This window comes from Pterocles gutturalis, unplaced genomic scaffold, assembly GCF_000699245.1.
Source record: "Pterocles gutturalis isolate BGI_N339 unplaced genomic scaffold, ASM69924v1 scaffold639, whole genome shotgun sequence".
NCBI classification, from domain to species: Eukaryota; Metazoa; Chordata; class Aves; order Pterocliformes; family Pteroclidae; genus Pterocles; species Pterocles gutturalis.
In genome coordinates, this window is record NW_010132906.1 from 80,093 (window position 1) to 105,991 (window position 25,899).

The 25,899-nt window shown below is 51.6% G+C and overlaps 1 protein-coding gene across 1 annotated transcript in view; it reads right to left on the reverse strand.

Moving 5' to 3' along the window:
* Nucleotides 1–22,022, reverse strand: part of LOC104467292 (astrotactin-2-like) — a 92,780-nt gene extending 70,758 nt beyond the window's left edge. Inside the window, exons 1-2 of the mRNA XM_010081023.1 lie at nt 21,859–22,022; nt 20,533–20,681 (exon numbers count right to left, since the gene is read on the reverse strand). Coding sequence (XP_010079325.1) covers nt 20,533–20,681; nt 21,859–22,022 — 313 coding nt within the window. The remainder of the gene's footprint in view (nt 1–20,532; nt 20,682–21,858) is intronic.
* Nucleotides 22,023–25,899: the final 3,877 nt, after the last annotated feature.

The following is a 25,899-nucleotide window of genomic DNA, read 5'->3' on the forward strand; positions in this document are numbered from 1 at the left end:
GAGCCTGATCTCTGCAATAAATGGTCATGTTTGGCGCTCTTTAGGCATGTTTCGTCGTTCTCCTTTCAAAACACTAGCTGAGGATGGAGGGGAAGAGAAGTCTAAAGCAAATACATAAATGCTTAGAAATACCTGGAGCAGGCAGCAGTAGACTTCAGATTTAGGTGAGTACGAGGGAGAAAAGCACCTGGAGAGCATCCTCTGCAGTTCTGCTAACGTAGCACAGCCTGGCCTGGACCACAGCCTTAGTCTCCACTCCTGAGATGCCCCAGTTGGGACTTCCAGTCCCACCAGCTTCTAACCCCACCTGCCCCGTGCATAGGTCCGAGGCCATGCCAGGACCCCCCTCCAGCACACCTCACTCCTGCCCTACACTGCCCACAGCCTTGCCAGTGCTCATCCAGGGTCACACATCAGCATTGTCAAACCTGCATCCCAACCCTCTCCAGCCCAAGCCAGGGCAGTAGGGACACTCAGAGCTACGCCCCCACACTACTGCTGGGTCTGTGCCAGGGACCCACATCGGTGGGCAATGCTTGGGAGCAAGAAAAATGCTGCAAAAAGTCCTTGCGATGTTCTACAGCTACTTGTGGTTTGGCATCTGCAGCTGAATTGCTCTGTAAAAGCCTGATCGATCATGCACCATCTTACCCAACACAGGAACCAGCTGCAATTGCAGCACGTGTGTGCAAGAAAACCAAAGTGGTGCCTCTAAAGAGGGGTTGACTTTTAAAGTCCATACGTGAGAAGACCCATCTAGAAGATAGATACACACAGGGAAACCGCCAGCTCAGTCACTCAGTCTGCAAGGAGATTTCCTGGCTGGGCAAACACTTGCACAAGCAAATGGGTTTTTACAGGAGACTTGGTCTGCTGGAGCCCTGGGTCTGGTCCCACACCCACGGCTGATGCTGGAAAGCAGATAGGAGGTGGCCTGTTCGGTCTCCAGAATTGGAACCTAAGCCTCTCATTGCTGCTTTCCTCCTCATAAGCCCCTCAGATGTGGTCTCCCGCACATGGTGCAGGATGCACAAGGCAGGTCATTGTCTAGAACAAAGAACAGGTACTCAGTTCCCAAAGGGAATCAGGTTTTGAGCCCTTTCTCTCAGAAATTTATCCTAAATGGAACATGGATTAATGAATTCTGTTGGTAACCAAATGTAACTGTTCAACCAAACTTTGAAAGACAGTGAACCAAGACACACAAATTACAAGACACTTTGATGAAGCTACTAATGAGGGTGTGCAAATCTCCTCGAGGTCCCAGTCATCAGAGACGAGAAGCAGGAGGGGGATGACATTTGGAAACTAATAAGTAAATACCGTTATGAGATAAAAACACACAGAAAAGATGGGATTCAGTATTGTTTGCACAATTTTTTAAAAAATTACATGAAAAACCTGATAAGGTCTAACATGCATAAAAAGGCTAAACTTGAGGGCATTCTTAATTACTTTATGTATTATTGAAGCTCTGATGTATTTCATACCTCCAAATGGCAGGACCTACATACACCAAGTAGTTGTAATATCTACAGCCCATCCTAGCTGCTTGAAATGCAAATTGACAACGTGTTCAAGTCTAATTTAACTTTCACATTCAATAACTCGGGCTATTTTCCTTCTCTCTGCCCTTTTTTCTTAATTTTGTTGCGAGATTACCCACTAGTTTTCTTTTAAACCTTAAATTACTCTTCTGCATTCTCTACATTAGTTCCACACTGAAGCTATTTGTTTGGGATTAGTTATACTTACCTAACTCAAGGGGTGCTGGGAGGATTACTGGGAGTTTGCGAAGGGCTCTGGCGGTGGAAAGCACTATCTAAATGCTAAGTATTATGAAGTCAGATGAGCTATTTACTGACCCCGATTGGTAATATCCCCCCCTCCAAACTGGACGCAGAAATTGAAAGAGCAGAATTCTTTTTCTGGAGAGACAAATAGTGACAGAAGGCCAAGCCAAGGTCCACAAATAAAATAAATCCTAAAACATCACTTAAGGTCAAAAAAGGGCTGGGTTTATCACTCCTGGTATGAATAAGCACTGAGCGAGCGGCAGGACCCAGAGCACGGGCAGGGAGGTTGCAGGGGTGCAGGAAGCAAACCCCCACCGTGCAGGATCTCCCTTCCAGCCTTTCACCGTGCTTCCCCATCAGCCGTTACACAAACCAAACACCCAAACAGCTCTGGAAACAATCTGTAGCCTGGTTTTTAAATGCAGAGATGGACCAAGCTCCTCTTCTTTACAAAGATGAGTTCTACTGTTGCAACACAATTGCTGGACAATGGTTTTCGATCTTTCATCTTGCAGTAGCACCTCGAGGTCCCAAGAGAGAGCGGGGTCTTGTCGGGATAGATTTTATACACATACATACGAGCAGACAACTCCCAATTCAGGGAACTGGACTCGATGATCCTTATGGGTCCCTTACAACTTGAGATATTTTATGATTCTATGCAATACTGTCACCGTCATAGTTCTACATTGGCTCTGTACAGACACAGATGGCAAAAAATCCCAAACCAAATCAACCCATGTCTTCAACAAATCCAGCATGACTGTGTTTACTGGGGAGGGAGGGCTAATGGGAGCACGACCCCATCCCTTCCCCAGTGCAGACACTGCACCTGGATTAAATCCCTTCCAGACCAGGAGAATCTAGACGGAGATAGAGGAGTGATGGAGAGGGACACAGGCATGAGAAGAAAATAGTTTTTCTATACACACGGCAGCTTTTTGGGAAAGCTTTGAGAAGAGCTTTGAGCCAACACAATGAGGGGATGGGGACAGTGCAAGAATCCTTGTTTAGAAGCTGATACATTGGTGATAAAATTCAAAGTGCTAGGAAGAAACTTGGAGATATTCAAGAGGTCAACAGCAAAGCCAAAAAAAGCAATGGACCACCACTTTAGGGTTGAATACCAGCCCCAAGCCCTCCCATTCCCAGGTCCCAGCTCCTGGCATGGGCAGAGAGGGAACAGGCACACCAACTCTGCCGGTGAGAGCCTCCATGGGACTCGCACACCAGGATAGCCCCACATCACAGGCTGACACAGAGGATAAGGACAGACTGATTGGTTTCTTCCTTCACCTTCCTACAATGATTTTCCCGTTGTGCTGGTACTTGGTCATCAAGTGGGATTAAGGGGTCATGAATCACCAATATTTTTCAGTTGGTGCGATTGTGGCAATTTTGGTGTTGGCTTGCTCTCTAGTGCAAACAAATCGTAGAATCATGTAGCATGGAAAGGACCTTTAAGATTGAGTCCAACCATAAACCTAACCCTGCCAAGCCCACCACTAAACCATGTCCCTAAGTGCCATGTCTACACATCTTTTAAATACTGCCGGGGATGGTGACTCAACCCCTTATCCAGGCAGCCTGGTCCAATGCCTGACAATCCTTTCAGTGAAGAAATTTTTCCTCATAACCAATCTAAACCTTCCCTGGCCATTTCCTCTTGTTCTATCACGTGTTACTTTGCAGAAGAGACCAACCCCCATGTCTCTACAACCTCCTTTAAAGTATTTGTAGAGAGTGATGAGGTCTCCCCCCAGCCTCCTTTTCTCCAGACTGAACAACCCCAGTTCCCTCAGCCGCCCCTCATAGGAGCTCTAGACCCTTCACCAGCTTTGTTGCTCTTTGGACACTCTCCAGCACCTCCATGTCTTTCTTGCAGCAAGAGGCCCAAATCTGAACACAGTATTCAAGCTGTGGGCCCACCAGTGCCAAGTACAGGGGGTGATCACTGCCCTAGTCCTGCTGGCCACACCATCTCTGATACGAGCTTGAACTGCCTCATCAGGGAAGTGTTTAGATCCATTGAAGATTAGTTTCCAATAACTGAAGGTTATTTTCCAATAAGGGCCAGTGAGGTCTTCAGATCTGGCTCAAGACACTGGCCGCTCTCTGCCAGACACTTTGGTGGGCCAGCAGAAAGCAGCATCATGTTCTGCAACCCAGCGACCTGCAGGACTTGTGCTCAGTGCCCAAATGGGAGTGGAGAAACTCTCGCCAAGAAAGCCAGGACTAAAGGTTGTCATCTGCTCTAGGGATGAGCAGCTTCACATGAACCAGACAAACGCTGCAGTTGCGTTACCCAACCTCCCAAGCAGAGAGACGGCAAAGACGAGCCAGAGAAGAAACTGTCTGCAGACAGACACAACTGCCCAGGGAACCAAAAGGCAATGCCCCAAATATATTTTGCACCGTCACACACAGAAGGCTCGCAGGCTCCTGGCTGGAGCTACTGGCGCTTGGCAGCACATGGGGGGATCCCAGAGAAGATGTGAGGCTGCCACCGTGCATCTGGGATGAAGCGGGGGGAGCTCACTGCGAGGAACACGAAGATGTACATTTGGGAAAAGAATCTTGGAAGTGGAAATTTGTGCAGAAGGAAAACAGGACAACGAGCTTGGCGGGAGGCGATGGGGACCTGCAGAAGGATGGATCAGAGGAAGGTTGTGTCCTTCCAGAGAGGTGTGACAGTGCGTGAGGAGACAGGCTAAATAGGCAGAGGTCTTGCCCCTCTCAAATGAGCCATCAGACCATAAGGAGGGTAGAGGGATGGAGATTAGGATTAGTTGGTCACTACTGGAGGACCATGTGCCCAAAAGCTGGTCCTCTTCCCCCTGTTTATACACCTGTTCCTCCAGGTCTATCAGTTGGCTTAACAACAGATACCACCTCCCCTAACAAACCACATCTCACCAAGTACTTCTCCAAAGTAGAATTCAGCAAAAACACTGAGAGTGCATCCTCACAAATGCAGCCTCCACCCCATGGCAGGACATTGCCACCCAGATGGGAAACCCTCATCCACAACCAGTGGAAAGTGATCAGACAGCATCCTCCAGCCCCACGCTTCACCCACCAGGGACCAACTGCTCTTTTCTTTCTTTTCTTTTCCCCAGCCAAAACTATTCCATGAATTTGACCTTAACTTTGCAATACTTTGGGGGTGACGAACATAGCATTCTTGACGTAGCTGATGTTTGTGAAAAAAACAAATGAAAAAAGAAAGAAAGAAGCAAACACCCAGCTGCAGACCACGCTGGGGTTCGCTGTGGTTGACATTTACAGCCTACAGTGGCCGTGGTGAGGATGACAAACTGGGGTGGCCAGCGGTGCTGCTGGGGCAGCCGGGCAGGGTGCCATGGGCTGGGCTGGTGAGGGTCTGGGTGGGCACCCACCCTGCAAGCAGTGCGGAGGGGCTGCATCCTCCCAGTTCACAGCATCCCCTGCAGACACTAACGGGCTGTTGTCCTGGAAGGGACACTTCCGCTCATCACTGTGGTGGGATGAGCTTGCCTAGAGATGCTTTGGGAAATGTTAATTTCTGGGGATAATGGCTCGGTTCAGCCTTTAATTCCCCCTGGCAGAGCTAAAGTCCTGCTTGCCCCTCTGCCTGACTTTCCACCCAGCCTCAGCAGGTCCCTCCTTCCCCTCTGCCTGCTCTGACCATGGCCAAGGAGCTGCCCCAACACACACCATGCCTGATGCAATGGGACTGTCACCCCCGCGGGGACCATCAGCCCCCAACAGACCCACGACATTGGGTGGAGGACTCTCAGGAAGTACTCTCTTAATTATTCATGAATCAAGACAAACTTCCTAATTGGGAAAAGAAAAACTCTTGCTGGAGATCAGCTGCTCAGGAGGTGTTTTGCTGATTGCTCCTAAGGGCTCCTTGCTTTCTCTGCAGGCTTTAGGAGCATGCAGAACAGCATTTGAGAGATAATTTGGTGGTCACAGAGGACTGGGTTTTATTCCTGAATTGAAAACTGGCTATTAAACATCATTTAAAGAACAAAATAAAAATAAAACAGCAATTTAGTTTTTTATGCTCTCCCTAACATCATCATTAACCTTCTATCTGCATAATATCCCTCTGTCAAGGATCTTCAACTGAGTAATAAAATTTTAGTACTTAAACCTTATCGGTGCTCTGGAAGGGAGTATTCTTCTCATTTCAGAGAGACAGAAACCAAGGCACAAAGAGCTGAAATGACCTGCTCAAAGTCACACTGAAAATCATTAGCCCAGCCAGGAACAGATTCCCCAAGTCCTGCACCCTCGGCGGGCAGCGCGCCCACAGGTACACTGCTCTTACAGGCCAATTAGTTTTATGGAAACATTTAAGGAAACATTTCCTTTCATAGCCTCTGCCTGGTAATTTACTCTCAAGCTTTGTCATCCATGAATGAGGGTGTCTTAGCTTTAGGCTGTCACATAGCAACTCAGCCCCTTCCCTTGCTCGAGACAAATGTGCTTTCGGCAAGTAAAGATATTTGACAACAGAGCATCCCACTACATGCTGGTTCAAAAAGGGCTGGATGAGGTTTTTCTGTGGATCTCTGCCTACTAATTAAGCCTGATTGTAGAGACTTTGTCAAAGCAGAGGGCTCTGCACCGAGACACAACGGTGGGGAGCACCGGGGCTCTGGTGCGGAGGCACGCTTTGCTCTGCAGCACGCTGCTCTGTTCAGGTCTGCTCAGCTTGGTGGGACAGAGTTGATTTTTCACCTAAATCCTCAACGTCCTGGGTCCTGCCTTCACAGGGGCCAGGAGGGAAAGAAGAGAGAAAGGCAGAAAAGATGGGAGCGGGCGAGCACGGCGCAGGGGAAAAGCAAACCCTTGTTTGCTTTCCATCTCTCTCTCTGCTGAGAAACGGTTAATAGGTTGCAAGGTTTCCACCCTTCCAGGACGGAGCCTTTTCCTCCCCTTTCGAGTGCCCCCTGCCTTCCTCCTCCAGCGACTGGGAAGCTGTGACTGCTCTACACCGCTGACACCTCGGCTGCTCTGGAAACCCATGAACTGTTTGAGAAAGGTCAGCTGGCAGCCGCTGCATCCCTTCTCCTGCCTTCCCAGCCCGGACAGCCTCGGGCAGTGCAGGAGCCCCCTCTGTAGGCAAAGACCCACATTTACCAGCATCCTCTGCTTCTTGACATGTTTTTTTGGCAATGCTCCCTCTTCGTCCACCCCAACCCAAGCCCCTGCCGCGGGGCCGGAGGGAGAGCGGGACTGCGGGGCTCTGCGCCAGCCAGGGATCAGGTCTCTGCTCCACTGCTCGGTAATAGCTGGCGCGGTTACACACGGCATGAACAGAGGCTGGCCACGCAGTAGGACAGCAGATTCGCCATCAAAACAGCCCATGTCTTGCCAGTTTGTTGTTGGCAAAATAAAACAAGGACGCCTCTGTACAGCTCTGGGCTTTGGTACATCTCCTAGGGCCAGAGCTGCCCTCTCTCCAACCTCTCCAAAGCAGTCACCTGCTCTTCTTTGGTCTCTTGCCAAACCTGAGCTTCCCAGTGCTGCATGAGCACTTTCCCAGCCTGTGTTATGGGGGCCTTGGTGTCCTCCTTCACAGTACAACAAAAGGAAACCTTCCATGCTCGGTGCTCCTTCTCCATCCTCTCTCCTGCACCTCCTCATCCCCGCACTGCCCATCACCCAGGTCACGCTCTCCAGCACTGCCACAGCTGCCCCAAAGCACAGCCTTAAACCCAGCTCTGGTTCAAAATGACCCTGTTTGGTCCATTAAACATGCTGCAAAACCTCCCCCCCAGGCACTCGCTGGGGCCAGCAGTGAATTCAGGACAGATGAACACCAGGCTGGAAGTAGCTGAGGCAAAAGTCCCGCCTGGATGCGGACAAGTCCTGTCCTTCCCAAAAGAGGAGTCCTTCTGGGGGTGGGAGGTCAGCAGCTGAGTCAAGGGCTTCTGGCAGCTGTTAGCAGCCACTACTCCTACAAAACAGTTTGACCAAAGCTTTTCAGAAAATGTGTGAATTCTCCTGCGTTTACAGCCCTCTGTCCGCACTAGTCACAGTGCCCCCCCCTTAGAGATGCTCAGCCCATGTTCACATCCTTTTTCATACAGCCAGCCCATCCACACCCAGCATATTTGCCAACAGCCTCGTAAGGATTTGCTACCCTAGAGCAAGCACCCCCAGTCTGGACACCCTCTAGCTGGGAGAATCACTCTTACCCACTCCTGGACCCCCCTGTGCAAAGCCCCAGGACATGCTATCGCTCACACAGACACGTGCCCCATGAAAAATGGGGGGAGCAGAGTTAGGAAGGAAGATGACGAAGATCTAAAGCCAATTTGTAGGCACCCTGAAATAACTTGATTTCTCCAGTGTCCCGGGAGCACTTCTGCCCAAGATGTAACATTACTCATTTTCATTTGGAGAAGTTTCAGCATGGAACAAAAATATCTCAGGCTCAGTAATGAGGCAAGAAATCGTGCTTACGTAGCTGAGCGAGTAACATCACTCAACTTTCCTGTCCTTGCAGTAGAAGAAAAATGATTGGAGAATAAATTAATCCTAATAAATATAGGATTCTGATCAGGCATACATAACCAGCAGTGCGTCTGCAGGATGAGCAATTGATGAAGTCATTGCATCAAAGGTGCCTTGATGCAATTAGTCACTTGCAAAATATGCAGCAGAGGAGAAAATCCCGTTCCCTTTGTTAAGGAGCATGAAAATGCTCCATGCACTGGAATGATTTATGGGTTACAGTGCAGCAAAAACAGAGCTGCAATCAGGGTCACGCTCTCAGAGATGAAAGGCTGGGGGGAGATGACTGAAAGGATGGACAGGATGCAGAAGGGCCAGATGAAGGCAAAACACCGATGCCATCTTTCGATGCTGTTGGTTTTTAACAGGGATTACTTCCCCTTTGCACAAATCATTGCAGGGAGAAAGTGGTCTTCACATGTAAAACCGGTGCCACTAAAGATGAATCAAGTCATTAATCACCAGCATGAGTATCCTTAATTAGAGCTGCCAGGAGTCACAGGAGCAAGAGTCAAAGGCTCTAACAGGATTATGGACAGAGCCGGATTGTTTTATGACTAATATTAGCAGATAAAGGGAATCTATCACGTGCTCCAGGAGGTCAGCCGATGAGCACAGGAGGCAGGGAAGAAGGCACTTCCCATCCCCAACCCTGGGGCCCAGCTTCGGTGACCACTGCACCCCTGTACCCGCAGAGAGAAGGGCAGAGGTTCGCCCAGCACCCTCCCTGCAGGGTACCCCAGGGGGACAGGACCCTCCCCGCAGGCACTGTGGTACCCAGGGTGCAGGATCAGCCCCCCAGGAGCCGCGGGGAGCTGGCTGGCGTGGCCGTGCTGCAGCTTGGCGTGTTCCCAGCAAAGGCTCCAGTTGTTTGCGGCTGGAGGACGAGGCAGATGCCGAGCAGCCGACCCTCACAGCGCCCAGCTGGGGCGAGCGGCGAGCGCCTGGCCGGCCACTTGCCACCAGCGCCTCTGCAGCTCACACGCTCCCTTCTCCAGCCCCATTCCCAACAAGCCCCGGCATGTCTCTCTGCAGTCCCTGGCGTTCAGGACAGGAGGGAGCGAAAAAAGGAGCCAGGCAGACCAGGCGCCAAAAGTCCTCCCAGCCCCCCCGGGGGTGGGACGTGCAGCCTCTATCCAGGTCTAGGGGCCCCAGTGCCCAATTTTAAGCAGCTATTGCTGCTTCTCTTTGCTCCCGGGCTCCTTCTTGAGGACTGGAAAAGGTCTGGGAACTTTAAAAGAAAGCTCTTCAGCTTAATTAAGGAGACAACGGTCTCATGCCTTTGTCCCCAGAAAGCAGGGTGCTGAGATGGGGCTGTGCAGAAGCAGCTCCATCAGCCTTGGGGCTGGGGGAGGACTCCCATTGACACCAGGATGCTGAGGGGCAATAGTCCCTGAAGCCACTGCAGGTTGTGCCAGCAGGGTCCGGTGTGCCCCAGGACACCCAGACAGGATGGCCATTCCCCATCCCCCTGGGCTGTGCCCCAGGATGGAGCAGACCTGATGGCTTCTTTCAGCTCTGGCTCCTGCTCGCCTTGGCCCCAGGCGGGGGGCACACTCGCCGGGTTCGACACTCTCTCCACCTACCAAGATGACACTGAGGTTTTCTAGAGGGACTGGAAATTGGGGTCTGAAAGTAATCTGAAGCCAAGCATGAACTTTTGAGGTTTGAGAGAAGATATCACAGTAAATATTAACTGTACATGAATTTAGACCACTTGCTCTTACCTGGCTCTTCCAGGTTCAGAGTTCACACACAATTTTTGTCCGTTACTGCTGAGTGCCTCAGTTTCCCAGGCTGCACAACGAAGTTGGTAAGATTGATCGATTTCTCCAGATGACAGCACAGGATAAGGGAAGCCATAATGTTAAATCAAGCGTTACCTGTGACTGTGTACAAGCTCCCCTCTCCCAGCACAGCCATGCTGCCAGCGCCTGAACTCCTGCCTCAGGTGTCTGCTCGAGTGTGCACACCTGAGTGTGCCACAGAGGGGAGATGGAGAGTGGGCTCCCTCGGCCACATCTCCACACTCCTGACTTCCCATCACCCCAGGCATGTGTTCAGGGCCAGCACTATGGAAACAAAGAGTGACCCTCATTAAAGGCAGTAAATTGACCCAGCTGCAGAGGACCATGGGTCTCTCCAGAGTGGAAATTCAGGTCTTCTCAGTGGGGGTAACGCTCATATCTGTGAGGCCAGTCCCAGGGACAGCCCAGCCAAGGATGGCTGAATGACTGTAGGAGCTGGGCTGCTGTGCAGGAAGAGCCATTGCCAGGCTCTGCGCTCCAGAGGGGTATTTCCTGTCCCAGTGTCACCCTATTTCATCAGGGTGAGTCATCAGACCACCAGGAAAAACCTCAGGACCTTGCTTCTGTACTCATGATCAGAAAACTCCTTTATTAAATTAACGACCATCCCCTATCTGTCATCTCACTGTTAATAAAAAGAAACGAGGGCAGGAAGGAGTGCTGCAGACTGGTGCCTGGAGCCAGGCTTGTATCAGCAGAACTGGTGTCCAGCAGCGCTGCAGAGCTGCTCCCGGTCACAGCATGCAGGATTGGGAGGAGGTATCAACCCACACACCAAGCAGGTCTCCAGCATAAACCTGGTGGGTCCCCTTGTCCAGTACTCCTTGGGATGCTCCTTGAGCACAGCATCCCTCATCAGCACAGCTCTGAAACATTCATCTGGCCACAGGGACACGCTTGTCTCACTGGCTCTGGCTGGACCAACGTGACATCCTCCTCAAACACACCTCTCACATGGGACAGACGAAAGCACGCACTTCCAGTGCGCACATGTTCGCTGCTCTAAATGATCCCCTCTGGGATATATCAACCCCTTCCCCACGATTGGCATGACATCTGCTAGCAAGGAGGATCTTACTTGGTCCAAACAATACCAGTTCAGAATATGAAGCTTTTTCTATCCCAGGGTTTCTGGAGACATGACACCCATTTGAAAAAAAGATGTTCTCTCGTCTGCAAACGAGCTCCAGCAGCAGGTCAGCACCACCCACCCCTCCCTCTGCGAAAGGGGAGGTCATGGTCTTGTTCTCTGGAAGAGCAGGATTACAGGGGTGGAAAGAGTTCAGAGACAGTCGCTCTCAGCAAAGACCAAGTCAGCCCGATGCCGAGATAAGACTGCTCCTTGACCCCACCATGCAGGCCCCATCAGTGGGAATGCTGCAGGGGAACGCCGCAGAATATCCACCCTGTCCCCAATAACCCAAACTAGCCAGAGCAGTATTTCCTATTATGTCTCCATAACCTAATCTGACCCCCTCCAGGGTCTCGAGATGAATATCAGAGAAGGCTCACAAGTCCAATCACCCAATTACAGGGAGGAAAGGTTTATCCTATCTAAACAGCACAAAATGTAACCTAGACCCAGCTGTCCCCTTGCTCCTAAGAGCCAGATCTCAATCCTTAGCAAGCTGAACAAACTGGGAAGGGGTCACGGGGGAACTGGGGAGGGTCTCTCCCTGCTCTTGTATCAGATGAACCCTGCAGGAGGAGCAGCTATTTTAATTGTCAAATCCCCCGACTCAAGGTTTAATCCCTCTCCATTTTTGTTTAACTTCCTTCACATCAAAGCAACGAGGGGAACAGACAACATGCCCCACCTTGGCCCAGCAAGAGGAGCCCCCATCTTCTCGGTGCACAGGGAGCCAGGGGATGATGGTCCTCAGGACACACAGCGTGCACAGCTCAGGAGACACAGGGACAAAGGGTGGTACCACCATGTGTCATCTAACACAGATGTGCCTGGGGAACAGCGTGGGTTAGAGCAGCCTTGCTGCTGGCAGGGCAGAGCCGGCAATGGGCAGCATCACAGTCCAGAAGGATGGCAGTGTCCCCAGGGCACCTCCTGCACTGGGGCTGAGAGGTTCCAAACAGGACAGAATAGGTTGTCCCAAGGTAGCTTTTGTGCCTCCTTTGATCCCTTTCCTATCCTTTTTTCCTCCCAGAGAAGCGTGGAGGGACACTATCTAACTTTTTGGATTGTGTTTCAGCCACCTGACAAAGCTAAATGCACGGGAGACCTCACCAGCAGCCAGAGGATGGGAAAGCAAATTCCCCACCCCATTCAGGATCTCATCTCAGGCTTTGGCTAGAATGAGAGGAACATGCAAAATCTCCAAGAAGATCCTAACCTGGCAGGGAATCCCAGCCTGGGCATCACTCAGAGCCCATCCGAAGGCAAGACCCTTGTGCTTTGCTCAGCAATCATGCCCAAGTTTCCCCCAGGAGCAGGGTTGCATTGCACCCACGGGTGCCCCACAGCCTCAATCTTCCAAATTGCTCAGGGCTGTGCTGCCAAACGCCCCTTTGCAAATGCAGACAGAGCTGCCCTCTAAGTTATAGCCACAACTTATCGATTAGAAAACCTGTCTGCTCAATACGAAGTCTCCTATGAAAAGGTTCCACTGAACTGCTCTCACACGCCACGATCCATCCGATTGCGTTAGCAGCCTTGGCTTTTGATGCTTTCTGACAAGACAGATTTGTGGCCTCGACTCTTCCAGATCAGGAGAAATGTAACCCTAGAGGATAAAATTACAGACCAGTTAAAAAAAAAATAAAATCCATGACTGGCCTCATTATCTGCCATTTAAGATGTTCAGAGGCTTCTTAGCTAGAAGGGAGCATCTACAGCTGTCCTTTGCCTTGAGGAGAGGTAGCTCTGAGCAGACAGCACAAAGTCCTTGGCAAATGCTGGGCTCTTAAAGTGCATGACATACTTGTGGCACCATCCAGGCTGCTCCATCCTCCGCAGTCAGCGGGGAGCGGGCAGACACTCCCAGCTCTCCACCTATGAAGGGATTTGGGAGAAAGCAAAGATAATGCCCAGTTCTGTCCAAAAGGTGTCTAGGCAGATAAAAATAAAAAAAAATCTGGAACAACCATATGGAAATGTGAATTAATGAAATATTTCAGCAACTGACTCAATCCTAATTGAGAGCTGAGAACCCTCCACCTCCCCTTCTGCTTTCCAGGATACAAAAATGACACTGGTAGGTGGAAATAACTACAGCTGTCCCAGTGGGAGAGAAATCAGCGCTTCACAGTGAGCGCAATGGCCAAAATTAAGCACTTGCTTGGTGTTATTACACAACACATCCCAGGAAGCAGCTTCCAAAAACTTGACCTTCTCTTCAAAGGCTTCTTTTGGAATCATCTTCCCTTTCGCTAACAAGTGAAGTGGATTCAGCACTCAGTAAGGGTACTCGGAGTGTTGAAAACATCTTTACCTGAGAGGCAGCAGCAATGACAGCTCCTGCGCAGCAGCCCTGCCCTGGCCAGGACCTTGCACACAGGCACCCACAGGTGAAGCTCTGCTGCATTTCCATTCCCGGCAAACGAGCAAGCTGGTCCTCACCAAATGGTAGTTGTCATCTCCTGCCCTCTGAGGAACCAGCTGAGATCCACCCGGCAGATCACAAAGGAATGAGCAGGGAGAGACAAACAACCAGTCAGTACAGGACTGGCGATGGTGGGTCACCAGCTCCTGACCACCACTGGATCTTCCTCTATTCAGGTGATGTTCATAGACCTCTTCTGAACACGAGTCAAACACACAGATGCCCCTGAAAGAGCTGTCTGTTGCTCCCAGGCACTAACCTCCCTGACCACCAGCATCACTGTGCCGAGAGCAGCAGGCTGGTAGCAGAGACATGGAGTGCGGAACTGCTCTCTTGAAACCAATGGAGGTTATGGACTCTTTTCCGAGTCTCAGTTTGTGATCCACCAACTGCAGAACCTACATCCCCTGAGCCAACTTACAAATCAAAAATAATCTACAAAAATGGCACCTATGTTAATATAGGTGCCATAGCTTGCTCTATAGAGAGCTTTGCCCCCCAGGGCTTCACAGAGGTAGTCAATACCACCACCCATGCTCAAGATCATTAGCATCTTTAACAACAACTGTTTTAAAACACTAAAGCTTTAATACCCTCCACATCTCACTGGCATGAATTAAAACTCTGGATACTCACACCCCTATCCACACAGCTCCTAGCTGGACCTCAAGCTCCTACAGCTTTCCGAGGGCAGTTCCACCTCCTGCTATCCCCTCTGTGCCCAGCCTGGCTGGAAGTCAGGACTCTAAAGATCATTTTAAGGCATGTAACAGGAGTACAACCTGGTTGTACAGAGAGTGCACTGGCTCCTTCCTGACAGGCACAGTATTTGTTTTGGCCAGAGAGTTTTTCCTCCTCTTCTTCCAGCCTATGACTGGTTTTCACATGACAGTAGCAGCACAGCTTGCACACAGAGGGTGTGCTGGCACTGACGGTTGCCATAGCTGTGTCTATACAGCCCCGGCCATCCAGGCACGTCAGAGCGATGCTCTACAGAACAGAGTGAAGTTATAAATAAGACACTCCCAGCCTCAATTCAGAGCACAACTTGCAAGCGTACGAAACACCAAGCCTTCTGCTCTGACCTCTTTCACTTTCTTTTATAGACGTGGTGCGTATTCAAAGACTCCTCTGCAGAACGCCATGGCTCCAGAGAAACCTGCAATGCCGGCGCGGTGACGTGCACAGGTTTTATATAACCGTACCCTCAACTTCAGCACATCATTCTACCCAGACTATTCCCCAGACGCCCTCCCCAGCATACCTGCTAGCTCTTCTCCATGCCACAGTCCTGCATACAGAGCCCTAGTATATCAGAGGGGTCTGACCAAGCTGCCAGAACCTGCGTGCTCCTGCTCTGAGGTCTATATGATCTCCAACAAGCCCATCCAGCAGGGTGTGCTTCTGTTCTCCTCCTTTCTTTGAGGATTACAAGTTGTTCTGGATGAGGGCTACCTCTTCTTACGAACACAATCACTGCCCAGCCAGAGAGACCCAGGAGCAGCCAGGACCCCTCCATGTCATGAGAAACAATAAAGCTCGGGAGTCTCTGCTTAGACCTCACCTGTCCTTCTGGGACATGGCACCTCGTGACCAACAGCAGCATCGCTGTATAACAGCAGTGAGCAGTGTACTTTTCCGTTGTATGCTTTATTCAGCTAATACCCCACAATATGATCTTTAAGCTCCCTTCCAACCCAAGCCATTCGATGATGATATCCCCAACTACATTGACCCAGCTGTTGACACGCAGAAAACGGAGGAAACCCCAGCACAAGAGCCTACACAGAACAGGACAGAAGACGATGGGCTGGGAGATAGGCAGAGCCTAGCAATCCTTTTACAATCTCCTGGCAGCAACACACAGCAAGCAGCACACTGTGGCAACATCACATTTGCACTCGCTGTCACCCTCAACCATGGTGACAGTGTGCAATGCTTTGTTTCTGTGCACCTTCCCAGTTCTACCCACTTTGATCCCAAAGCACAATCAGGAAGAGATGGCTTCACACCCAAGGAGCACAGCTATGGTGTGTGCTTTGCACGGGTCTAGGGCTGACCCCCTTGGCGGTGGGGATGCCTGGGAGGTGCAGTGCAGTTCAGTGGTCAGCTCGGGGGTCCTGGCAGAGGAGGGAGCACGGCACAAAACTGGGGGATCCAGGACCTGCACCCCTCTCTTCCCTCGGACACAAGCACAACTTGACACTGAGGGTCTTGTGCTGAGGTTAATTCACTGCCCAGCTCTCATTACCTCAGGGAAGGCATTTTACCTCTGTGTCTTATTTGTTTTGTTGTTTTTTCCCCTCCATCTGCACAGCAACGGAGACCCCATTCCTACCTCAGAAGACAGCCACTCCCCAGTCCCCCCAGATGTGTGTTCAGAGACCCAGCAGCAAACAGATGTGGGCAGGAGGGGAAGAAAACTGCCCCAAGGAGAGAAACATTGAGAAAGAGACCGAGGAGCTCCCAGACCTACAAAGCATCACATCAGCAACACAGCCCCCCCCCCAGGAGTGAGGCAGCCCCCTGCCAAGCCCACAGACCCCAAACCCAAACACAGCAAAATCCCAGCCCCTCGTTCTCCCCCAGCCATCCCCAGGCCTGCTGCATGCATGCTAGACACATCCAAAGTGGTTTTATTTTTAAACCCTGCATTTTGCACACTCGCAGCGGCAGCCCCCAAGCAGGTCCGACCTCCCAGCTGGGCCCCAGAGATGGTCCAAGGGGGTTAAACCAGGCACAGGTCTGCCTGTCCCCGCTCAAGGATTTCACCCTTCATCTTTCAGATGAAGTCTCCTACCTCACCTCTGCTCCCAGCCCTAAAACCAGCACAAGGATCCTCCTGTCCTACCCATCCCGGCTGGGGGATGCTGTGCTCCCCACGCAGGACCATCACGGGCAGTGGGGCTCAGCTCAGCCAGGGGACCTTCTAAACCAGGGCCACCACACAACAAGCAACAGCGATACCCCACGCCCCCCGTCCGGCACAGGCAGGGACATGGCCTGGCTACGACAGCCAGAACCGAGACATAAAAAGCACTTTGCGCCACAGTCACGTTATCCTCTCATCCCTCCCCCTTTATCCCCTTTGGAGCTTCTTAACTTCAGAAACCTTCCTCCAGAGGAGTGTTGGAGTGACAGAAAACATTTTCCAAGCTTAATATCAGTTCCAGATCCCCGTCCGGCACAGGCAGGGACATGGCCTGGCTACGACAGCCAGAACCGAGACATAAAAAGCACTTTGCGCCACAGTCACGTTATCCTCTCATCCCTCCCCCTTTATCCCCTTTGGAGCTTCTTAACTTCAGAAACCTTCCTCCAGAGGAGTGTTGGAGTGACAGAAAACATTTTCCAAGCTTAATATCAGTTCCAGATGTTCACAGCCATTTCAGTTTGTACCTCACCCTGTAAAACACATTTCTCCCTCTCCTTCTCTCAAGTGCAGCGCCTGCTTCGGCCATGACATAATGCGCTGGCGGGCTCGGCCGCACACACACACGCGCGCTCGCTCGCACCCTCTTCGAGAGCCCCATGTTCAAACAAAGAGCATCACTCAACTACAAAGCCGTCACACACATGGAGTTATGAGTAATTTCCACAAGTTTTAATAAACAGTTTGGGATGTAATTGCTCGCCGTCTTCTCCGCTGGCTCCCGAGCGCAGAGTCGCTCGCTCTCCCCACGCTCTGGTGTTGAAAGCGTGGTTTGTTTCACACACAAGTTCACCTCCTATTAGCCTCAGATGGTCCAAGGGCTGTGTTTTTCTAAGTACCAGTAATAAGCCTCTTGAAAAAGCACATACAGCCGGGTGCAGCCGACCCACACGAGCTCCCGGCTCCTTCCACCCCATCCCGCAGCATCACCACCCCGCATGGAGCCTGGCCAGGAGCACAGGGGATGCACATTAGACCAGCCTCAAAACTCCCTCCTGCCTCTGCTCCAAGAAGAAAAGGAGCAAATATTTTCTGGCTGAACGGAAAGGCTACATCTTCCAGTTGCAAAGCAAGGGGGAGGCCAAGGAGTGAGAAACTGAAGGTTTTTAGGGGCCAGGAGGGAGGCAGGAGCCAGGTACCACCCATGGGGCTGACAAGCAGGTTAGCACAGCTCTAACCCCAGCCAGTGCCAGGAATCCCAGTAGGAAATGTCTACAAATGCAATAAAACAGACAAAAACCCTGTACAAGCACAAATAACACTCACATTTAAACTCAAGAGATGCAAGGGATGAATGGCAGCATCCTCAAGCGCTCAAACCTTGCAGGATGCTCCCAGCCCAGTGCTGCCATGGTCTGAAAATCCCCACAGTGCACCTCCCAGTGACGGGAGCAACCCATCCTACCTACCAGTGGCCGGGAGACCAATGAGGAAGGAAAATCTGACAATATCCATCAAAACCCATCAAAATGTCATATCCCACACTCCCCTCCCAAAGCTTCCCCCTTCTGGGGTTGACTTATTGTTTTTGTGGATGCTGTTCAGATGTGCTGGAGATGTGCTGCAGCATGGCGGGGGGTGTGGGGCGGGGGGTGATGGTGGCGAGGGGATACCCATGGTGGGATTTTTGGCCAGGTGAAGCACGGTATGAAGAGAAGCCTTTGAGAGCTGTAGCAGTCAGCATCTCTGCAAACCTACACAAGGTATTTGCAAGAATCAAGTCATCTGGCATTAGGGGCCTGTAGGGTAAGAAAGGAATGAAGGCTGGAATGTTGTTTGGTTATAAACAATGTAGAAAAAAAAAAAAAAAGAGGTTTAGGATTGGCTTTTTGTTTAATTGTTAATGGGGTCGTTCCATCCCGAACAGTCCCTCAGAGCAGGGAAAGGGGAGAGCAGCTCCCCACAATGAATTCAATCACCTGTCAAACACATGGCAGTCATAAAAGGAAAATAATAATAATAATCTGTATTTCCTATTCTGGCTGCCAGGCAAAGATCCAAGCACTTCAAAGGAGAAACTCCATGTTTCCCTGGTCTGGCCTCACCTGACCGATGTGTGAGCAATCTGGAATCCCCATCCAAAACAAAACCCCTCCTTTGGTGGCTTGTTTTCTTTCTCTGTTACTGGAGGGTGCCCCTCCAAGATAAAGAACATGCCTCCTTCCACACCAGGAAACTCAAAACATAACCCAGGGGCCACGGCCGCGTCGGGCAGCTCTGGAAGCGATGCTGGCAAGGTGGAGGAAAAAGCTCCTGTGGGACTGGACTGGTGTATGAGCCAGGAACCAGAGCTCCTTCTCGGGGGGTCTGCACAAACAGACCCCAGGCCCCCCAGGACGTGGGGCTCTGGCTCCCGCCAGCAGGAAAAGCCCAGTTCTTGGAGCAAAAAAATTTGGGATATGGTGGCGAGAGAGGCTGCAGAAGCAGATTAGATGGGCCTGAGATGAACAGAGAGGGAGAAAACTTCCCCGTGGCTGTGAGCTGGAGCAGTTTGCTCTGTGGCAGCTCATGGCAGAGGAGGGCTTGGCTCAGAGGCTCTTACAAAATAATCAAGGAGAAGAAAGAAGCCACCACCACAAGCTGAGAAAGCTTCTGACCAAGACCTAAGTACTGTGTGCAACTCCCGATTGGGCTCTGAATGATCTTCCTGAGATTGCCTTCCCAACAGGGAAACACAAACATCTCACCAGGACGTCCAGGAAGCCTCTGCAAGCCTGCAAGAGCGCAGCCAGCCCCTCCAGCCCTGTCCCCACCTGCAGCCCAGTCCCTTGTCCTTACAGCCCCAACACACACTCCTCACGCATGCTGACCAGGCTCCACCTTAAAGCAGAAGAGGTTTTTAATGACCCAAAGAGGTGGCTGTTGCAGAACCTTGCTCTGATGACGGGTGGAAACCCTCTTCATCACCTGGGGGTGGCTGAAATTCAGTAGTGACAGTGTCTGGGGGAAGGGGCCCTTCCCACAAAGGTAAATCTCTGCTTTGGTCAACAACACCAGCTGTCCCAACATGACACCTGAGCTCCTTTAATGAACTACATCCAAAATCCTTGAGCAAAAAGCAGTAGGAGGTTTTGCCTGGCTTTCCAGGCAGCAGTAGCATCACTCAAGGTCTCAAGTGATGTTTTCTAAAATACATCATTGATTCACCCAAATCAAACCCCATTCTTCTCACCCCTCCGTCCTGCCCAGCAGCTCCTGGAGCATGGCTGGAATTGCTGACAAAGCCTTTACAATGCACAGAGCACTCAGTCCAAGCATGAGCTGGGAACCAAACTCCAACCCATGCAGTTCCAGGTTCCCCTGGAGAAGTTTTGTGCTACTTAAATGATCTCCCTAAATACTGCAAACTTCAATAAGCGTGCAAGGTAACTTAGAGTGTCCTTTCGAAGGCTGGCATGTCATGCAGTACTCACTGGAATGGACCAGTAAAGCCCTTGAGCTGTGGAGGGCTGACCCTCCTCCCACAGCATTTCATACTCATCAGATCAAACAGGCACTGCAGTCACAAACTCCATCACGCAGCTCTTGTATAATGTCCTGGGTCCAGCTGGGATAGGGTTAATTCTTCACAGAAGCTGGGAGTTGGGCATAGCCGGATATTCGATACCATGCTGACGTCATGCCCGGGATATAAGGGGAAGCTAGCCGGGAGAGGGGTCTCTTCCCAAAAAGGGAAAATCATTTCCTTCTGCCGTGCTGTGTTTTTGTATTTCCCCTTCCCCTCAAATGTCAGCAGAAGCCTTCAGAAAACTTGCCTGAATGGAATGGGTTCGATACCTCATATAACACCTCAGCTCTATGCACCATTCTCTACTAAAGCAGCAGCTCCCAGCCAGGCGGCGGGGCAGAGGATGCATCGTTGCACACCCTCTGCATCACCGTGCATCCTCTGCTCCAAGAGAGCTTGCCCTCTGCAGCCGACCCACCTGTGTAAAGGTCCGTGTCCGTGTATTCATCCACCTTCTTGTGCTGCAGGACGTAGTCAGACACCTTGGTCCCGATGGCAGGCTGCACGTCCAGCCACTCCAGAGAGACCACGGTGCTGGAGGGCTCCACGTTGGGGGAGAGCCGCAGGCTGGGCAGAAGACAGCAAAGAAATCAGGTAAGACACCAGCTCCTTTTCTGGGGAGGAATCCACCTCTACAAGCAGCACAACCCCAGGCAGGGCTCACGCTCATCCCCAGGGACATGCACACAGACCCACAGCGCAGGGGGCACAAGGGCAGAGCAGGGAGGTGAGCACAGAACTTCCAGGTGAAGGTGAGTTGGGTCCAGCCTACCACAATGTGTGCCTTTTCCTCTCCCTGCTCCTGGAAAAACCCAGGTCCTGGAAAAGCCCAGGTCATGCAACCACAGCCACATAACCCCAAATATTCCATCTAAAGGAGCCTTCATCTCCTGGGAGAACTGCCGAACTTCAGCAGCCCCATAGGAAACCAAGGATCAGCTGCCCAGGAGCAAAAGAGAAGGGGAGGATCCAGTTTAACCTTCCTGCAACCCAGTGGGGTTGAGTCTACAGGAGGGGAGGGTCTGGTCTCCATTGCCAATGATTAAAGGCGAGGGAGGGTGGGAGGGAGAGAGGAGCTGGTGTGGCTGTGGATTTACCCAGCTGCAAATGAGCAAACCCCTGATGGGTGTGAGCAAAAGCTAAAGCAGGGCAGCTGTGTATGAGCTCCTGCTGGGTCAGGGACCATGCGGGGAGAGGTGAAGGCAGAGCAGCTTGCTGCTCCTGGCCGTGATAGTGCAAAGGTGTCTGCTCTCCTTGCACCAGGGTAAATGACAACACAAAGTACGGGGCTATGGAGAGTCTGGCTCCAAACGTATGAGTCTGTTTGTTGATCTCAGGATGGGAACTGAATCCCCTCTGAGGATATTGGCTCACTAAGAAGGTGTTCTGCTCCTTATGGCTCGCTGGAGCCAGTCTTCCTGCTTTCTCAGCTAATTCCCCATCAGTTTGCTCCAGATTTGCTCTTGCTCTGACAAGCCACAATGAATTGCACTGTAATTCCATTTCTTTCACCATTTGAAATCCCATTCTACAAGCCCTGCTAATCAGGTGATGAAAATCTATAAGGAAAACTTCCAGGGCCACAGCCAGAGCCAGGATATCCTAAAGGCATCAGTCACACAGCGAGGAGCGCTGGCCTGTGGCCCTGGGGCTCGAAAGCCGGGGGAAGGAGGTGGCCGTGGGGTGGAAAAGGGCTGGTGCCGGGGGGCCGTGACCCACGGGAGGGGCTCGCACCGATACGTACACAGGCGGAGGGAGAGGGCTGCAGTTCGGGAGTCCATTCTCATCGAAGGCGTTGAGGTCGCACCTGCACCAGTCTTCGATAACATCGCCTTTCCCTGAGCACCAGTATGAGCTCATCAGGGCTCCCTTGAAAGCCTGACGTGAGAACAAAAAGCATAAACACATGTGTTAAAGACCCGGTAAAATCCGGCCAGCGGCTCAGCCGCGTGGTGCTGAGCATCAGGGGAACAGGAAATATGGGGGTTCCTCCCCAGCTCTGCCACTGACTCCCTGCATGGCCCTGGGCAAGTCCCTTCGCTGCCCTGTGCTTTATGGAGTGATGCTGGTTCACCCCTGGGTGCTGCTTTGGTGTGGGGACAGGGGGTGGCTGCACGATGCCTCGGACAGAGGGGATCTCCTGTGATGAGCTGCCTGAAGAAATGCAAATGTAAGCCCCTTTGTGGCACCAGACACCATACGCAGGGCACCTCTACACTGCTGTTGCACACAGGGAAAATCCTCCATCCCACAGCCATTTCTGTCCCCACTAAGAATAAAGTAATTCCTACATCCCCAACCTCCCAGACCACTTCCAACCTTCTCGTAGGTTTGCTATTCATACAAGCTGCTCTCCTGCAAGCAAACTGCTGCTTTATTTACTTGTATAAGGAATACTGACAAGCAAAAAAGCAGTAACTGGAAGAAGAAAAACAAAACAAAACAAAACAAAACAAAAACAAACAAACAAAAAAACCCCCTGCAAAATACTTGCAGGGTGTTTCCCAGCTGAGCAGTTTCCCCTCCACAGGCTGTCCTCAGCCTGACCAGGAGCCCACCCGACCGCTCCTAACAATGCCAAGGGATCCCCAGAATAACAGCTGCCCCTCTGCTGGGATCTGAGGCCAAAACACTTTGACTGAATTCCCAAAGCCCTCCAGGTCTCACTGCACGGTGATTTCCCTGTGTCCATCCTGCCGCTCGAGGCGGTCGGTGTCGGTTCCCGTGCTGCAGGATGGGGCATCGCTTGCTCCATACCCTGCCATAGTTCAGACTGCGTGGATTTTCTGTGGTTCCCCTGCTACCCTTTGCCTGTCGTGCCTAATTAAACCTCCAGCTTGGGAAACTGCATCCCTCCCTGCACACACACACGGACAACATCCAGCCCGACCCTGTGAAGCCACAACGCCCTGCTACAATAATCATAACACCAAAACACCATCCACTAAAACAAACCTCTTTGTAATACTTTTGACCTTTTAAAAGGCACATTTCAGGGCCGAAACGCCTTCACAGGTCCTCATCCGCGTCCAGCAGCCTCGCTGCCAGCCTCCGCGCAGCCCAGCTCTATTCCGCCCATTCAAAGCCGCCTGCGGATGCCTGGCCCCGGCGATACCGCCCGCGCTGCCAGGTTACGCCTTCAAGATAAAACCGTGCCCTTTGAGGAGGACAGGGATGGCTCCAGTGGCTGCGGCATTTAGCAGAAAACTCAAGGAAAAGCGCCATCCCGGGGAGGTTTGTGAAAAGAGGAGGTATAAATAGAGCCTGACGTCAGGGCTCCCATTGTCTGGGGTTTTGTCGGTCTCCCCAAACACCCCCGAGCACCTTTAACGAGGCGCCTCGAGGCTCTTGCTGCTGAAACATTTTCTGCTTCCAGGCATTTACAAAATGGGACTGGTCCAGAAGGAAAAGGAAGAAAAAAAACATGTGAAAGAGAGAAAATGTGATGTTATTTTATTCTTTATAATGTAATGGAAGCGCTGGGCTGGAAAAGGACATCGCAAAGTAACTGGAGAGCAGGGAGGACAGTGAGGAGCTCATCCAACACATGGATAAATGGGTGCAGGTACATTTCTGTAGAGAGCAGTGGGTCTGTGCATGATAGAAACAAACTGATGCACAGAGATGGATGGGGAAGTGTGTGCTCTCCCTAGGAAGCAGGATGAATACGTATGTCGGGGGGTCCACATGTGCGCAGACAGCTGTTGGGTGATCCCTGGAAGAGCTGTACCATCACACTGACAGCACTGCTCTGCTGTCCCCCCATCCTCAGTCCCTACTGCTCCCTCCCTGGCCCCAGGGAAGCAATCCCACCCGCCCCATCCATGCCCTTTAGCCAAATCCAATAGTCAAATCCTTCCTTCTATTTTCTTTTTTTTTTTCCCGTGGGTAAGCGCAAGGCTGGATGAGCAATCCCCTCTGCCCTGCCTGCCCAGCCTGGCACACGGTTTAATTAGATCCTGCGGGTACCCAGCCGTCATCTGCCTTGTGTCAACCTTCACACAAACGAGGTTAGCTAATCAATGCATCCTTCCATTGCACTCATTAAGCCGAGGGCACCTACGCGCGATAACTGGGTTACCCCGAGCACGGCCGGGCCCCGGTGCCAGCTGCTGCCTCCGTCCCATTTCCAGCAGCGGCTGGCATCAGGGATGGACTGGGGTGGCTGGGCAGCTGGCACTCACCTTCCCTGGCTTTCCAGTGGGATTTCTAGCCAGGGGTTTCCAGGATTTTCCTATCAGTGCTGGGGATTGCATGTCAAAAGGTGGGGAAATGGCAAGAGCGAACTGATGAGGGTGATAAGACTGTGCAGAAAGAAGGGATGAAGCTCCCCACAAGAAGTTCATAATTTCAGGAGGCTCTGTGCCTTCCATGGGGACACACAGCTGCTCTGCAGAAACTTCAGGACACACGGAGGGTCTCCAGGAGCTTTCAGGACTCTCTGGTCCTCCCAGCCCTGGAGCCCAGTACAGCTTTTGCTGTAGTTCACCCCCAGCCCACCCTTCCTCCCCTCGCCTTCCCCAGCCTGCTCCAGGCTCCAGCTGCAGTGAGAGGATGCTCTCGGGCCCTGGAAGGGAGCAATGTGGAAGTCACCTTCCCCCGCACAGGCGACAGCTTTACCTAGCCCAGCCCAAAGGCACACTGCAGCACATGCTCCTCCACAGCCAGCAACTGCATGAAAACTTCTCCTTCCCTTTCCCCTTCTGACAGCATAGCCTGGGGGGTACAGGGCTGCTCACACAAACCCAGGGGAACAGCAGCTGCCACCCACACCTGGAGCCTAACAGCACAGGATGACCAAGAGCAACGGACAAAGGGTGCAGCAAAGGTGCTGAGTCCCATCCCATGGGCAGCTGCTGCCTTTGGGAGCGCTGCGGGGAGAATACGCAGGGACCCCCCTGCTCTGCGGGGCTGAGGACCTGGTGATGCATCCTCTGCCCTCCTGCCTTGGAGAGGACACCTCCACATCCATCCTTCCCTGCTGCCATGCTCGGAAACATGCAGCAAACGCTCTCCTCCCTGCCAGGAGACAGCACGTACAACACGACCATCTCCAGCACGACATCTCCGCATCCGATGCTTCACCATGGTGGTCACGCCAAGCTACCGAGCTGGGAAAACCCAATGGGCTCTACGAGTGTGAAGGGCTTCCCAGGAGCAGCCCTGCCTGCTGGGGGTGGCCGAGCGGACCCCAATGTGCTGTCTGGCGCTTGCCAACCCCTCCCCAGGATCTCGACGCCCCTCTGTGCCCTAAGACAATTTTATCTTTCATTTAAGAGTATCCAAATTGTATTGTTTCCCTGTGAGTCAGCCCATTTAGTTTCTGTCCTTCAGTGCCAGAGGGGAAATTTATGAGATGAGAAACTGGCTCGAAACGTTTATTTTCTAGATGACGAGTCATGCCATTAGATATATAGTATTATGAATCATAGGAACAGCATCTAATTTGCTCTTAAAGATATAATAGGTCTGACTTCTCCACACCCATACACACACATATATTGGATTGATAGTTCCCCCATAGGATGGCTAGTTCATTTGTTTTGACATGAGCAAGACTTACAGGACCATAAAGTCCCATCTTACCATAAGTTAAGCCTATTCATAAAAAAAATATTAAGGAAACGAATGATCAGCTAAGCACATTTATCCTACACATACGGATCTTTCTCCTGTTGTTATTTGTGCTCAGGGGGAGGCCATTTGGCCCCGTTTTATAGCTCAGACGCCATGCAACAGAATATAGAAGAACATTTCCTTTGTCCTCTGTTAGACCTGGCTGATG